The following is a 16,970-nucleotide window of genomic DNA, read 5'->3' as shown; positions in this document are numbered from 1 at the left end:
GTCAAGAATTGTGATTACATAAATACCCTTAAACTCCCCTTAGTAATTCTATAAACATCCCTAAAACTCCCCCTTTATATATGTATAGATAGATAGATAAATGTATAGATAAGAAGTGACTAAACTATAATGAAAATGAGGAATGTGAAAGCAAAAACCGCGCATAGGGCAGCTCGGTCGCACGCGATTGACCGTGATGCCTGCGAATGCTGTGGCTGCCACACACGGCTCGTGAGCCGCGCCTGAAGTTCATCTGCCTAGGCTACGCCAGTGGGATCAGCTGTGTCATATAGAGGCGCTGTTGCTATTGATCTGAGATGCATACATTGAATTGAATTGAAATCTGAAATCCAGTCACCATGAATTCATGAATTGGAAATTGGAATTGAATAGAGTGATTTCGTCACCTCAAATCAAATCTATCCCTGTCTCTCTCTAACCCTTCAAAACCCACACTCTCTCACTACAAAAGGGGGATTCCTCACTCCATATCCAGCCTCCATGCTTTCTTTCTCTCTCTTCCCCGCCCTATTCTCCAATACAACGCCCCTAAAACTCATCTCTCACCGGAAATCACGCTAATTTGCTAGAATGGTGTTCAAGGGCAGATTTTTCTCTTCCAAAAAATCCGACACTTCCAGCCCTGATGGATCATCCAACAGCCCCCGATCTTTCGGCTCCAACTCCAATTCCCCGATCCGATCCGATAAGAAGAAGACCAAATCTCCATCCCCTTCCCCCTCCGCCGCCACCACGCCTAAAAGCGCAGCTAAAAGCCTTCTGAAGAAGAAGGACTCGTTGAAGGGCAAAGAGTCGCCCAATTCGAGCAAGGCCACAACGTCTCCCTCGCAGTTAAAGAAATCGGAGCCGCCGCCGCCCTCCTCCGGGCCGAGCTCGCTGTCGGTGTCGCCGCTTGTGGCTTCGTCGCTGGGGCTGAACAAGATCAAGACGCGATCAGGCCCGCTGCCGCAGGAGAGTTTCTTCAACTTCGGGACTAGGGAGAAGGGCGTCTCTTTGGGCGCCAGTAACTTATCGCGGCCGTTGGTGGGCGGCGGCATTGGTGGCAGTGATGGAAGGAAAAAGAAGGAGAAATCGTTTCTTGAAAATGCAGATAATGGGAGTAATTCGGACACCATGTCGACGGAGAGTGGGGCGTCGAGGGACCAGAGCCCCCATGTGCTCCAGGTGCAGGAGCGATCGCGCCTCCAAAATGCAGAATCTTCATCTGGAGCTACTGGTATGCTGAGTTCCATTGGTCGTATAGGTGTAGCTATGTTGAGTTTGAGGTTTAGAATTGCTTAGTTGAACATAGAATCATGGAAGATGGTTTCCTTGTGATTCACTTGCTTCTTTGTTACCATTAGAAAAAAAAAGAAGCATGATTTGATCTAAGTCACATGTGGTAAAATTGGTTTTAAAAAGTGCTTCAGAGGCTGAATTGGAATTGATATTTTGTACTACGATTCAACCGTCTTCATTCCTTATTTAGCACCTATTGGAAATAGCACTGGGTTCTAGAAACCTTGCATAATATGCTTGCTAAATGAAAGTACTTTTTGGCCAATAATATGATGCTACACACACAAGTGTATGCATGTCATAACTTTGGTATGGAACAATTATTGATCTGGCTACTTTGTAGTTAACATACTAGGAAATGTACAGAGGAAATAGTGTAGATCTATTCTCCTGTATGAGCCAAAATTGATCACTATTCTGTCACTGGCATTGTATCTCCAGCAACTTTAGAAGACATGTTATATCACACTGAAAATAAAAGAAATCAGACAACACTACATTGACATCTAAGCTTGGTGGGGGTTAACTACCAATATGTCTATTTCCCTGCATTATATGTTGAAGATAAAGATTTATTGGGTCCCCAGGTCTATCTGGCCCTTTGCATTCATATCTAGAATCAAATGTGGCTACCTTTACAATATATAAAGAAAGAAGAGCTAATTTAAGTAAATCATATCTTAATATATAATCTAAAATAAACAAGAATTCTTACTTTAAATTTGTTCTGCACATTGTCGATAATTAGTTTCGAGTGGATATCCACTATTTGGAACTTAGTTCAATCATGAAAAACAACGAATCATTTTATCATTCCCTTTAAAATTCTATATTGGAAAAAAGTGGACTAACTCAAAATTATTGACTACTTGACTGGTTTTGATTGAATATCTGGACTTTGCCCTATTTCTTCTTGAAACATAAATGAGCAGGAACTCAGATTGGCTTTTGGTTTGATTTGTTTGAATGTCCGGTTGGGTGTCAAAAGTATCTCAGCCATTCAGTTTTTCTAAATCTCAAGATTGACCATTGCTTTCATAAAAGCAAATTTCATGTCAGTTAAGACAAACTTAGACACTAATATTTGAAAACTATATCCTTACTTTAACGAAATTTAACAGGCATAGTTCTCTCCTAGTTTGTTAAATACCATAGCTGATCAAATCACTCCCTCAATCAGGGTATAATTGTATATAAAAAATGAGAGGATGCTTAAGAGGTCACCAACTCTCATGAGCTAAATAATCTGTAATTTGTAAGATCTTGAGGACATAGTAGAATGAATCTATAAGGAAAATATCGCATCATGATTTTAGAAAGTAAGCTTTAAGCAACATGGCAAGTCATACCAAGGAGTGTAGAATAAAATAAATTGTTTGTAGAAGTTTTTTCTAGGAGGGGGTCTTTTTAACAATGAATGTAGCAGAAACCTTCCCTTCCTATCAGAGTATCAGTTAAGAAACACCTTTACATGATTGGCATATTATAACTGCCTGAATTCAAGGTACATGTAGGGAGAATTGTTGAAAAAAATTCAAAATAGTACTATGAAGAAGGTAATTATGTCTATTCCTAATTAATGCTTTATCCATGACTTAATATGTCTCAAAGTGGATATATCTAAATGATTTGCGGTAGTTGCTCAGTTTTTCACACTACAGCCTAGTAACCTTGGCTATAAATATGCAATGGCTGGAGATCCAACTATTATTATGAAAATTACTTGGCACCTTACTAGGCACTCTATAAAGATTACTACCTTTTGTCATCAAGTAATTTCCTTTTCAATTTTTCATGCTCATCTGTATGCACTCATGCGTTTTGCATGTATAGTATTAATAATGATTCTTATAAAAAAGTTGGGAATCTATGGTATTCATAGATGTTACTTTATGTTGTAAGTCTGCTTTCATCATTTTTCACTTGGGCTTATTCATTTTAGGCCAATTTGGCTCATCGTGGGATGATTCTGGAGCTCTCAGGAATTCAGATGCGTGTACTCCTGAGACGAAGGTAAAAAGGGGTATTCTCTTTGATGTTACAAAGCATCCAATTATACATTTTCCAGTTGAATTTGGATTTGCATCTGCACTGGCAAACGAGCTGAATTTTAAATCCTTATGTAGACATATGATTGTGATAATCCAAAAGAGTCCGAATCTCCACGTTTCCAAGCCATACTTCGTGTTACTAGTGCTCCTAGGAAGAGGTTTCCTGGCGACATCAAGAGTTTTTCTCATGAGTTGAATTCTAAAGGTGTACGTCCTTACCCATTTTGGAAGCCTCGAAGGCTAAATAACTTGGAGGTAAGTATACTTTACGAGCAATAATTACTCTAGAAAAAACATCTTGATCATTTTACTTCTGGATACTTTTCAAAAAAACAGGAAGTTTTGGCTATGATTAGAACTAAGTTTGACAAAGCAAAGGAAGAAGTGGATGCCGATCTGCATATTTTTGCAGCAGATCTGGTAGGAATTCTAGAAAAGAATTCCGAAACACATCCCGATTGGCAGGAGACCATAGAGGACTTGCTGGTTCTGGCTCGGACTTGTGCTATGAGTTCTTCTGGTGAATTTTGGTTACAATGTGAAGGCATAGTGCAAGAATTGGATGACAGGCGTCAGGAACTTCCCATGGGCACGCTAAAGCAGCTTCATACTCGAATGCTTTTTATTCTCACTAGATGCACTAGATTGTTGCAATTTCACAAAGAAAGTGGGTTGGCTGAGGATGATCATGTATTCCCTCTTCGTCAATCGCTTCAGCCGGCAGATAAACATATTCCTCCAGGTCCAGGGAAAGATGGAAAGTTTCCGTTAGATATAAAAGCTGTGAAGACTCCGTCCACAAGGAAGTTTTACAGTCAAGAGCAATCAGAGTGGAAGAAAGACCATGCTGTACGAGGGAATTTACAACCTTCACTTGCTGAATCCACAAAGAATGTGGATTCTGCTGCTAGTAGAAACAGGATGGCATCTTGGAAGAAATTTCCTTCTCCTTCTGGAAAAAGCCCAAAAGAAGCTGCTTCTGTAAAGGAGGAGAGTAGTGACAGTATCATGCAGGCTTCAAAATCATTAAATAACAGTAGAGGAATCAATAATGCTGAGCTAGCTACTGACAAGGTGCCTGAGCTTCCCTCTTCTAAAGAAGCACATCCCTCATCCTCAATGCCTAAGCACCAACATAAACCTTCCTGGGGGTATTGGGGAGATCAGCCAAGTGTATCTGATGAGAGTTCAATTATTTGTCGTATTTGTGAGGAGGAGGTTCCCACTTTGCATGTTGAAGACCACTCTAGAATATGTGCCATTGCCGACCGATGTGATCAAAAGGGTCTAAGAGTCAATGAGCGCCTCACTAGAATTGCTGAAACTCTTGAGAAACTGATGGAATCTTTTTCTGCGAAGGACGTGCAACATGGTGTTGGAAGCCCTGATGGTGCTAAAGTGTCTAATTCTAGTGTGACTGAAGATTTGGAGCTTCTTTCTCCTAAGTATAGTGACTGGTCCCGCAGGGGCTCTGAAGATATGCTAGACTGTTTTGCTGAACCAGATAATAGTACAACGGATGATATGAAGGCTTCCATGTCATGTAAAACCCGATTTGGTCCAAAGTCCGATCAAGGAATGACAACATCATCAGCAGGCAGCATGACTCCTAGGTCACCACTAATGACACCGCGTATGAGCCCAATTGACTTGCTATTGTCAGGAAAAGGTGCTTTTTCCGAACATGGTGATCTTCCTCAGGTATATTGCTGGATTGCAATAGTTTATTGTTGTCATCTTCTTTCTAAGATGTCCTTTTAGCATGAACAATTAGTTTACCTCTTAGATTCATATGAAACTGATGCATCTTAATTTCTTATTGATCTTACCATGTCAATCATTCTTCTTCTACATTCTTCATTTTGTGTTTCATTTTTTTAATGATCTTTACATCTACTTTCAAATGGGAAGTTACCCATTAAAATCCAATTTTAAATTCTGTATCCTGTAGATTTCTTGTTATTCTGGTATATATATGACAGTCCACTGCATCCAATTTATGTATTGCATGTCATTGGAGAATGCATCATGGTACGCATTGTATAGGGATCGGGCATGCTTTTCCATTCAAATGGACTTCATGCCTTAGGCATGCCAATGAGTAGATTATTCCTTTTGTATTCCTTCTCTCTCGCTCTCTCTTCCACTTAAATTTTGGGCAAGGTTTTGACTGTGATCCTTCAGTTTTATGTAAGCAATCTTTAAGTAGTATAAACCTTGGCCGTCTAATAAAATATGCTGTAACAGAAATCAGCTTTAATGCAATAAGTACTATAGTATACAGGTCCTATTCACTATGATTTTGTAACATAATTGTAAATTTAGTTTTCAATTCTTTTTTAAATGATTGTTGATCCTTTTTCCAATTATATCTATCAACAATAATATCGACTTTTGGTCAATGCAGATGAATGAACTTGCTGATATTGCTAAATGTGTAGCGAATACCCCTCTGGATGATGATCGCTCTTTGCAGTACCTTCTTTCTTGTCTTGAAGACTTGAAAGTTGTCACAGAACGTAGGAAATTTGACTCCCTAACTGTAGAGACCTTTGGAGCTCGTATTGAGAAATTAATCAGGTGAGTTAAAGATCTTGCTTGAACATTGTTGTAGATTAGTTATGGAGTAATCATGCTGATAATTTGTTAAATCACCCAGGGAGAAGTATCTACAGCTATGTGAACTAGTTGATGATGACAAAGTTGATATAACAAGCACTGTGATTGATGAAGATGCTCCTTTGGAAGATGATGTTTTACGTAGTCTACGAAGTAGCCCTGTACATTCTTCCAAAGACCGTACCTCGATTGATGACTTTGAGATCATTAAACCAATCAGCCGTGGTGCATTTGGTCGGGTGTTCTTGGCAAAAAAGAGAACAACGGGAGATCTGTTTGCAATAAAGGTATGTGGTGAACTTCTAAACATAGGGTATAATACAAGAGCATCTCTGGTCTTTTGATAATAGCTTTTCCTAATTCATCTATCCTCAGGTTCTCAAGAAAGCAGATATGATTCGCAAGAATGCAGTAGAGAGTATTTTAGCAGAACGTGATATATTAATATCTGTGCGCAATCCTTTTGTGGTGAGCCTTTTATGTATTATCATGCTTTGGCTCTAGTTATGTGTTAAAATCATCTATCTCATTTTATTATTATTATCTGATAACCTAGGTCCGCTTCTTCTATTCATTCACTTGTCGTGATAATTTGTATCTTGTAATGGAGTACTTGAATGGCGGAGATCTTTATTCCATGTTGAGAAATCTAGGCTGCTTAGATGAAGATGTTGCTCGCATATATATTGCCGAAGTTGTAAGTTTTGTTTTGTGGGCTCTTCAACTTATCTGTCTCCTTTTACTTTGGTAACTAAAAATCTGCATCCCCTGTAATAATGAATAGGTGCTTGCTTTGGAGTATCTGCATTCTCTACGTGTGGTTCACCGTGATCTGAAGCCAGATAATTTGTTAATTGCACATGATGGCCATATAAAGGTTCTTTCTCTTGGTTTCTCTGCATAGTTATTTTTGTTCCTTTTATCTTAAATCCTCGTAAATTTACTTGTTTATTTGCCACTCTAGATATTGCTTTTATTGGTTTGCCTGTCGATTTATGATTCCATTAGTGGCCTTTTATTCGATTGTGCAACTAGTATTTCACCCCTGTTGCATGGACACAAAGATACTCTATTTGAGCATTATTGGTGAACAGAGTTTCAAATTTTATATGTAGGTTGCTTGTGTTGTTGTTTGTTAGAAAACAAGCTGTAATTGCTAATAGCTCATGAGCAAATACTCCCTCCATCCCATAAAAGTTGAGACAAAACTTTTGGGCACGGAGATTAAGAATTTATATTAACTTAATAGGAGAGATGAAAAAAGTAGGAAAGAGAAGAGAGAGTAAAGTAAATGATGGAATACAGTAAGAGTGATTAGATGTTTTGTCGTTAGTTAAAAAAGGAAATGACTCAACTTTATTGGGACGGACTAAAAAGGAATACGACTCAACTTTTATGGGACGGAGGGAGTATCATTTATGCTTTTAAAAAACACTGAACATAGAAGTTCTCACAGGATATTTTTGTGTGACAACTGACAACTGAGCACACAAAACTTGTATCATGTCTTTATATGTGAAGGACCTTCATGATTCTTACATTCTGAGGTGTAAAAATTCTTGCTGTAAATTTGAACAGTTAACAGACTTTGGGCTGTCGAAAGTGGGTCTTATCAACAGCACTGATGATTTGTCGGGTCCTGCCGTCAGTGGAACATCTTTAATGGAAGAAGACGAGCAACCGTTTTCTGCCTCAGAACATCAGCAAGAAAGGCGTAAAAAACGTTCTGCAGTGGGTACTCCTGATTACTTAGCACCTGAGATCCTTCTTGGAACTGGGCATGGTTGGTGCAGCTTCTTCCAATTCTTTTTGGTTTAATTTAAGTTACGTAGAATTGCCACAGCGATTATAATGGTAATATCATTTGTTAAAAGATGCCATAATTTTATCAATCTCCCAAAATTAAGCAGGATAAGCTGAGCACCATCAAAAGTGAACGAGAAAACCTTCGCCATTATAGTTCTTGCTCATTGCCTTTTACCGCTGCTTCTGGTTAAAAATTTGGAGATAGAAAAAAAATAGTGAGAGTTCGGCATTGCTTGCTTTCTGTAGGAACCAAGCTTGCCAATGTGTTGTACTTTGAATTTTAATTTATTTCAGTTGTTTATCTGCGAAGTAAGACTTTTCCACTAGGGACCAGGAGTTGAAGTGCATGATTCTGCAGTCTGGTCATCATTACTCTACTTGTTTGAGATTATATACATTGTGGACCAATGAGTTCTAGCATCTTTTTTCCATTTGCTATTTAAGATTTTGTTTTTCTAAGTGAAATATACTCATGTATATTTGGTCTATAATGTTCTTTTTGATCTAAAATGCATAACTATATTGTTTATGTGCACCTTTCCTCAGGATTTACTGCTGATTGGTGGTCTGTGGGTGTTATCTTATTTGAGTTGATTGTTGGCATCCCTCCTTTCAATGCGGAGCATCCTCAGGTTATTATACTGTTCGAAACTTTATCCTATCGTTTCCATTATAGCTTTATCTCCACTCATAGATATTCTTCTGTTTTGGTGTATGGCTGAGATATATATGTAGAGAATAGGAATGTATTATACATCTGACTATCTGAGGATATTGTAGACCACCTTAAGCTCGTATATCTTATTTTTGTTGTTGCCATTGATGTGGATAATTTTCCACTTATGCAGAATGGTAAAGCTTTTTATATTTTGGGAGTTTAGCTAGACTTGGGTAGAGTGTGCATATGTGAGTTTGGCTTCGTGTATGTAGACTGGAAATCTAGAACAAAAAAATGAATTAGATGCTTCTGCATGAAATTTAGGGATGTCACTTGGAGTTCCTCTTTTATTTGTTTGTTAGAGATACATTTGTGCACTTTTGACTCTCAACTTCTGGCATAATCAACAGAATACATTCTTTGGAATCTAGGATTTACATAAATTCATATTCTTTTTATTTATGTGTAATTAGATTACCTCTGAAGATATTCTGTTTGTGCTTGTGTTGTGATATTATATTGGGGTTCCATGCTCTATATATCTAATACAATGATCACAAAAAAACTCAAATGGTGTCAAGTTTGTGGTTATTATACATGTTCACCTTTAGAAGTATGAGCTTTTAGCGCCTTTGATCAACCAATGCCAATTCTCGTAATACTTAAATCTTGATGGAGCAAAAATGGCTGTATTTTTTAGTTGTTCAAATTATAAAAACATGTAAACAGGACTGTAATATCTCAACAAGATAACTGATGCCCTCAGTTAACTCCTGATAATATAGAAATCATCCCCTGCATTCCCTTTACAAGAAAAGTCATACTCCCTCCGTCCACAATAGGAGTCTCATTTGGTGTGGGCACGAGTTGTAAGAAATGTAAAGAATAGTGGGTTGGAAAAGTTAGTGGATCATGAGGTCCACTTTTTTATATTGGTTTTATAATAGAATGTGAGTGAAGTGAGTTAGTGGAATGTGGGACCTACTTACCATTTATGGTAAAAGTGAAATGTGACTCTTAATGTGGGACGGACTGAAATAGCAAAATGTGACTCTTATTGTGGGACGGAGGGAGTAGTATTTTATAACTGGGTAAGGTTGTAAGAATGCTCGAGCAAGGATCCCATGATTCAAGTCCAATAACATCCACGCATGAAGACCCCCCCTCCTCCTGACACAAAAAGCCAATTCGACTGCCCTGATTATCATTTCAATTAGAATAGCATCTATTTATTTTTTCTTTATTACTCATTCTCATATATGGTCCTCAAATTATGTTTCTTTATTTTTTCAACTTTCCTTGTAGAAAATATTCGACAACATTCTGAATCGGAATATCCCTTGGCCTGTGGGTCCTGATGAATTGAGCTATGAGGCATTTGATTTGATTGATCGGTAAGAAAATTATTATCTATTTCTGATGCAAGGAAAGTATCTATACCTCCCAGAGCAGTTGTGCTCTTGTAGTTTCTTCCTATTAAGTTGCTCTTCTTTGTTAGTATTTCTTATTGTAATGACTCTACATCATTCTAGTATCACAGTTTTTCAAACAATGCTTACTTAGTCTGTATGTTTGGTTTTTATTCATAAAATCTTCTGCATGGTCTAGTTACTGCATACTCGCTGTTTTTTGTCAATTCAAATCTCAGTATGACCACATGCCCCATCAGATTAATGTATGTGTAGGTTACGTCTACAAATTCTTTTAGCTGTTTATTTTATTCATTTTTGGCATCCACTGGCAGGTTATTAACTGAAGATCCTAATCAAAGACTTGGCGCTGTAGGAGCTTCAGAGGTAGTAACATTTCATGAAATGGCCGCTTTCAATTTCTTCCATTCTCTACCATCCATCTGATAAAAAAAAATTGCATTGCACAGGTCAAGGAGCATCCATTTTTCAGAGATATTAACTGGGATACGCTTGCTAGGCAAAAGGTATTGATTTTATATGTAAATGACCACTGTATTGGTCCATTCTGCCAAAAGCAGTGATGACTAAACTTCTTGTGCTCTCTCCCAGGCTGCTTTTGTTCCTGCATCAGAGGGTGCAACGGATACTAGTTATTTTACTAGCCGCTACTCCTGGAATACTACAGATGAGCATGTTTATGCTGGTAGTGATTTTGAGGATTCCAGTGATAATGGCAGCTTAAGTGGTGGCAGCAGTTGCCTAAGCAATAGGCACGAAGAAGTGGTGTGTACATTGTTTAAATAATTTGAACAGTTCTTTTATACAATGTTTCTATCATCTTACTCAACTTGGTGGCAACAGCAGGGGGATGAATGCGAGGGACTCGCTGAAATTGACTCGAGCAATGATATCAATTACTCCTTCAGCAATTTCTCATTTAAGGTAGTCCAACAAATATGTTTCTTCTCCAGTTATATTAAGATTGCATTTGGTACCATAAAGCATTCCCTATTATCAAATTATCAATCAGTTTATAAGTCAAAACCCTATTTCCCCCTTTCTTTCATCGTCAAGAAATTCATTCAAACAGCTCCCGCAAGGTTTATGTGGATCCCCGCTTCAAGATCTCGTCCTTGCTGCAATGCAAAGAGCTAGTTCCTTATTCATGCTCAAATGCCAGCTTCCTCTATATGTGCTTCTCATTTGGTTTCATTTTTTTGGTGACTGCAGAATCTTTCGCAACTGGCGTCCATCAACTACGACTTACTCACCAAAGGTTGGAAAGATGATCCGCCTACTAATTCCAGTACGTAACCATGAACTCATCTCTCTCTCTCTCTCTCCCCATGATTTCATTAGGGGGGGGAGGGGTGGATAGTGGATTCCCTTGTAAATATATTTTGGATTATATCGGCCAATTGATCTTGTTTATGATATAAAATGCAGACAAAATTGTATGTACAATGTATATGTACCAATGATGAAATGGAGTATAATTTTTGGCGCATGGTATTTGGATTTTGCACCAAAAAAATTGATCTTTTAGCCTTGCTGTTGAAATGGAAATAGAGTTTTTGGTTCCTCAAGAAATATGATAATCAGAATTGGATTGGATAAAATGAAATTCAAGGATTATAGAAGTTTTGAGCATGAATTCTCCTATGAAGATATACGTACTCCTAGTTATTGTCAAAACCATAAATTATTTGTTGAAAACAAAAATCCAGAATACTATATAATCTTTGGGCTGGGTAATAACCAACTCATGTAGCGTCATGTTTTCATGAACAATATTCTTTACAAGAAGGGGTTGGTTCACTTTTTTTATCAAATATTATACTATTTGCATCAATTTATCCTTTCTTTATAGTATATTTACGGAAATGCACCTCATATTATTTAAAGTTTTAAACTCTTAAAAGGATCTAACAAGTAAAAATCCTCTCAAATTTATTGAAAATTTTAAACCCAAGTGGCCTCAAAGCCAAACAGTCTGGCTGGCTGGCTGGCTTGCAATTTTTGGACCACCTTTATATTTACTCGCAACAAATATAGTACAATTTTTTTTAATGACATAATGTAACCCTTTATTTTGAATCCTCAACAAGTCACTCTTTTTTATTTCCTGCGTGAGGTTGCAGATACCTGTCACATTCTCTAAACATCGATTTGAAAGTTTATTCATTGCATTCCAACTGATATAGTTGGCTTCATTTATTATTACGATTAGGTTTATTGTGGTTTTTGGTTGCTCATAACTCTAAAGGAGAAAATTTCAATATCCCATATCCATACACCTAATTTGACCGGCAATTCATGGCAATCACATTGGATTTTTCTCATTCAAAACCAATATTCAGTTATGGAATTAGCAGCCTAATTAGGTTGGGATTTGAGAATAATTCTCCAGAACAAAGAAAATATCAAAACTCTAAATAGAATGAGTCAAAGCCTAATTAAAAAATTGGAAGGAAGGTTAGGGTATTTTTTTGGTAGTTTAATCCTTTTTAATCCAACAATCTTCTCCATACTTGAGACAAAAAAAAAAAAAGAAACTACAATCAAATGTATTAATTGAATCAACCATAACCTTGGATATAGAAATAAAAATTCACCAAGAGCAGGCCCTTGTACACTAGGGTACAATTACAATCCATATCTTCTCAATCAACATTAAAAAGAAAAGCTCACTCAAAAAGAAAAAGTTAAAGCTAAGTAATAATTACAGAACAACCATGTCCATGTTCCATCCCCCCACAGTCAAAAAAGAGATAATTGTACTAAAAAATATATGAGCTGTGGATTCTGACAAAACAAGAATTGAGAGCTCAACTTTAACATACAAGAAGTACAACTAGTTCAAGCAGAGATCAATATCCATTCAAATTGTTGATGCTATTTTTTTCTCCTTTTCTTCCCCTTCAAATCTCAACTAGAATCAACCAATCAATCTGTTTCGCTCACTTGATCTTGCTGCTCCTTGAATCCCCTCAAGCCTGAGGATCGGAGCTCTTCGATGCGGGCGGCGACCTGAGAGATCGATGGGCGTCTGTCGGGATACTGGGCCGTGCAATCGATCCCGAGCTGGAGGAGTTGCACCATCTCCTCCTCCACGTTGTCGTATTGGAGGAGCTCGAGGTCGAACACCTCAGAGGTCCACTCCTCCCGGACCACGGACTGCACCCACCGAGGCAGGTCGACCCCGTCTTCATTCAGGAGAGCGTGCGTGGGGGCCTTCCCCGTGAGCAGCTCCAGCAGAAGGACACCGAAGCTGTAGACATCGGCCCATTGGGAGACTCTGCGGGGGTCAGTCACCTCCGGGGCACGGTAGCCAGCCACGCGCGTGGGGGAGGATGGGGGCCCGACTAGATGGTTCAGGCCGAAGTCCGAGAGGCGAGCGTCATGTGACTTGGTGAGCAGGATATTGGAGGACTTTATGTTGCCGTGGGAGACGTCAGGGCCTTGCCGGTGGAGGTATTCGATACCTCGTGCAGCTCCGAGGGCAATGCCGGACCTCATCTCCCAGTTCAACGGCGTCCGCCCGGCTCCCTTGTTTCCTGATCAAGAACCACCACAGATTTTCATAACCAATCACAAAAATTTAGTCTTTAAACAAAACTAGTATACCAATTTGGCTCGCACATGCTACAAGCATTGTTGAAGTAATCAAATAATCACCACTCAAAACAGTTTGTCATTAAACAGCAGTGATTAAAGGGTAATTAATTGCAAGACAGCAGCAGCAATAGGTAATCATCTCACCAACTCCACCTAAAGCAATCAGCATTCCACAATAAAGCTACACTAAAACAAACATTACCATCTCAATCAAATAAACCCCAGCATTTAGTATTTTCCCAAACTTTGACAGCAGTGAAATTCAAACAATCAAGCATCCACATTTTCTTGAATCCCACAGTGCAGATGAGCCAACAATAACAATGCATCAACAATATAGATAAACACAAGACAATATGGCAAAATTAACAAATAGTAGAAGAATAATTGCAGAGGAGAGGAGTGACCATGTAAGAGAGCAGAGAGGCTTCCCATAGACATGTAGTCATAGACAAGAAGCTTCTCCTCCCTGCTATAGTAGTAAGCCCTAAGAGGCACCAAATTCTGATGATCCATAGCTCCAACACTCTCAATCTTGTCTTTAAACTCCTTCTCCGAAAGAGTGACATCCTTGAGCCTCTTGACGGCCACCACCGTCCCCACCTCCAGCACCGCCTTGTACGCAGTCCCGAACGTCCCCTTCCCCAGCACCTCCGCCGACGCCCTCAGCAGCTCCTCCAAATCAAACACCCTCGCCCCGCTCCCGAAGAACACCAGCTTCTTCGCATTCGCATTGCTGTCGTTGCTCTTCGCATTCCCGTTCGCCACCTCGCCGCTCTCAACCTCGGCAGGCTTATGCGCGGCGGAGGAGTCGCTTTCCTGATTCTTGAACGCAGCCACGTCGACTGCCCGCGACTTCTTCCCGCTCCGCTTCCTACACAGGATAAACAGCAGCAACAGCAAGAGAAGCAGCCCTAGAACAGATCCAATTGCAATCCCCGCAATGGCGCCGCCGGAGAGCTTCTTCTTACTCGCGACTCCTCCTCCTCCTCCGGCGGCGATTGCCGGAGTTTCGGCGCACACAGTGTCAAGAGGCTTCCCGCAGAGAGAAGTGCCTAGAAATGAATCCTTGGATTTCTTCACAAGGCCTTCCGGAACGGAGCCGTTTAAATCGTTGAAAGATACGTTGAATTGGTCGAGATTTGGGAGGTTTATCTCCGGGAGATTGCCAGTGAAGTGATTATTCTCCAAGAAAAGGGTGCGGAGACGCGCCAATTTGTTGAAGTCGGGCGCAATTGGGCCGGAGAAGTTGTTGGAGGCGAGATTGAGCCTGACGAGGGCGTGGAGGGAGAAAATTGAATCAGGCGGGGTGGCGGAGAAGCGGTTGCCCTGGAGGTAGAGGTTGCGGAGCTGGGTGAGGGAGGAGAGGTCGGAGGGGAGGGGGCCGGAGAGGTGGTTGAGGCGGAGGCTGAGGGTGTGGAGCGCGGTGAGGTTGGAGAGGGCGGCGCCGGGGAGGCTGCCGGAGAGGGAGGCGGCGGGGAGGCGGAGGACGGTGACGCGGTTGTCTTCGCAGAGGACGCCGGCCCAGTTGCATGGGGTAGTGAGGGTGGTGTTCCAGAAGAGGGTGCGGCCCCCCACGGCGGAGCGGAGGGCCAATAGGGCGGCGCGGTCGGAATTGAGATCTGAGACGGCGGCGGCGGAGAGGAGAAGCAGCAGCATTGCTAGTGTAGTAATCGCCATTGTCGCGTGTGAAGAGAGAGAGAGAGCTAATTAAAAGGTGTGAAGAAGAAATTCACTGGAGAGGTTGGGAATTAGTTGGGGAGTTGTGCTGTTGTGTGTAATCGCCACTGACTGTGTGTGTGTTTCTGTAGAGAGAGAGAGAGAGAGACAGGCTGGAAAGAGGGGGAAATAGAATAAAATATTTTGTTGATTAATCCATCCTGCAATTAATCTGCTATCAAATTCAGGTTTAATGGGGATAATTGTGTTTTATGAATTCTAATCCCAGATTATAACCAATTTTAATTAATAGTTATTCTTTTGGATAGAAGGGCTAAATCCTAAATTCATTGTTTGTGGGAATACATACCCACAAACGAATTAGCATATAAAGCGTCAACTACTAAACTAGCTTTACTATTTCAACACTATTGTTTCTTAAACAATAGTACTCCTACTAGCTCACGCCTAAATAGGTAATATTTGTATGATACTCCCTCCGTTCCCCTATCAGCACCAGTCACAGTTTGACCGGACACGAGTTTTAAGAAATGTAAAGAAAAGTTAGTTGAAAAAGTTAATGGAATGTGAGACCCACCTTTTTATATTGGTTTTATAATAAAATGTGAGTGTAGTGAGTTAGTGGAATGTGGGACCTACTATCATTTATGGTAAAAATGAAGTGTGACTCTTAATTGGGGACGGACTGAAATGGAAAAATGTGACTGTTAATCAGGGACGGAGGGAGTATGAATAAAGGTGCATTTCATGCTACGGCTACTTATATAATAAGTCAAACCGCGATCCAATTAAATTACATAAATGGCATATCGTATAAAATATTGAACTTGATTAAATTCAATAACTTTAAAAATTGATCCATAAATTTTAGTAGTAGTATATTACTTTTTCACAAGAGGCGAAATTGTAGTATTTGATATGGTAGTCAAAGTTTTTCTACCAAAATTACGCTAATTTTGACATATTTAACTACATCATAAATTTGTAATGCATGTATGACACATCTACAATATTTACATGTGGTGGTTCAATATACTATTCTTTTGTGGAAATTTTAAAAAAATATTAACATTTGTGTTTTTTACAACTGATTTTAAAGCTATAAGACAGATTATTATGTAATCAAAATTCCTGGTTTTTACGACAATTTATCCAAAATATATTGGTATTAACAAATGCTTCGTGGATTTCCTAATCTTGATTAAAGATTGACGGTGTGAAATACTATTCACTAATCACTATACCGCATTTAATTGTTGTGAAATGTCATAGAAATAGGGAAGTAATCAATTGCTAACTCATCATTTAATTGCTAACTACAACTAATTTAAGGTCACATGACTTTAAAAAACGTATGGTCTACAATTTGCCACGTGTAATTTTCGTTTTCATTAATTAAATCGAAAAAAATTAAAAAAAAAAACACCAAATTAGGGTTTTGGATGAAAATGTCAATATAGTGTTTCGAAAATATCAACACAATGCTTTGAGAATGTCAACACATATTTAAGATTGACATTATATATGCTTTACATTGACATATTATCTTAGCTATATTGACATTAGCCTGTGTACGAAAAATACGAAAATTCTAGATTTTTTTTTAAAATTTTGACGTCGGAACATGTGCATGTAGTATATCGTTGGAATCCTTATAAAATTATCTTTAATTTGATAGTATATGTTATATGAATTTAAAGTTTTGGGATTTCTTTTAAAAGTTAGTTATAACTAACTTGACATTAATACCCCTATTGATTTTTATTGGAATTAATCATATAGCCTTATTGACGTTTTTTGTTGATCGTATTGATATTTTATGGTTAA

General features: G+C 39.0%; 2 protein-coding genes across 3 annotated transcripts; one reads left to right on the top strand and one right to left on the bottom strand.

The window, feature by feature from the left end:
• Positions 1-295: 295 nt before the first annotated feature.
• LOC125188341 (putative serine/threonine protein kinase IREH1) lies at positions 296-11,357 on the top strand. Of its 2 annotated transcripts, none has more exons than XM_048085124.2 (17): positions 296-1,237; positions 3,242-3,312; positions 3,426-3,605; positions 3,687-5,051; positions 5,758-5,930; positions 6,010-6,256; positions 6,345-6,437; positions 6,526-6,666; positions 6,754-6,846; positions 7,548-7,752; positions 8,322-8,407; positions 9,739-9,827; positions 10,178-10,229; positions 10,313-10,369; positions 10,455-10,628; positions 10,710-10,787; positions 11,076-11,357. In XM_048085124.2, exons 1-17 carry the CDS (start codon positions 592-594, stop codon positions 11,157-11,159), a joined length of 3,834 nt encoding a protein of 1,277 aa, XP_047941081.1. In that variant the 5' UTR covers positions 296-591; the 3' UTR covers positions 11,160-11,357. The 2 variants fall into 2 exon arrangements, with proteins under 2 accessions (XP_047941081.1, XP_088914564.1); XM_089058438.1 differs by having other exon boundaries at positions 300-1,237; positions 10,707-10,787.
• Positions 11,358-12,392: 1,035 nt separating this feature from the next.
• On the bottom strand, positions 12,393-15,295 carry LOC125188342 (putative inactive receptor kinase At1g48480). The gene is made up of 2 exons (XM_048085127.2): positions 13,871-15,295; positions 12,393-13,402 (listed from the first exon to the last, which is right to left on the bottom strand). Exons 1-2 carry the CDS (start codon positions 15,141-15,143, stop codon positions 12,792-12,794), a joined length of 1,884 nt encoding a protein of 627 aa, XP_047941084.1. The 5' UTR covers positions 15,144-15,295; the 3' UTR covers positions 12,393-12,791.
• Positions 15,296-16,970: the final 1,675 nt, after the last annotated feature.

The sequence above is a fragment of the Salvia hispanica genome, chromosome 5, assembly GCF_029641045.1.
Source record: "Salvia hispanica isolate PSC_SH4W2 chromosome 5, Shi_PSC_v1, whole genome shotgun sequence".
In the NCBI taxonomy this organism is placed as follows: Eukaryota; Viridiplantae; Streptophyta; class Magnoliopsida; order Lamiales; family Lamiaceae; genus Salvia; species Salvia hispanica.
Note: the sequence above shows the minus strand (reverse complement) of the source record. Positions and strands in the feature narration are given on the sequence as shown.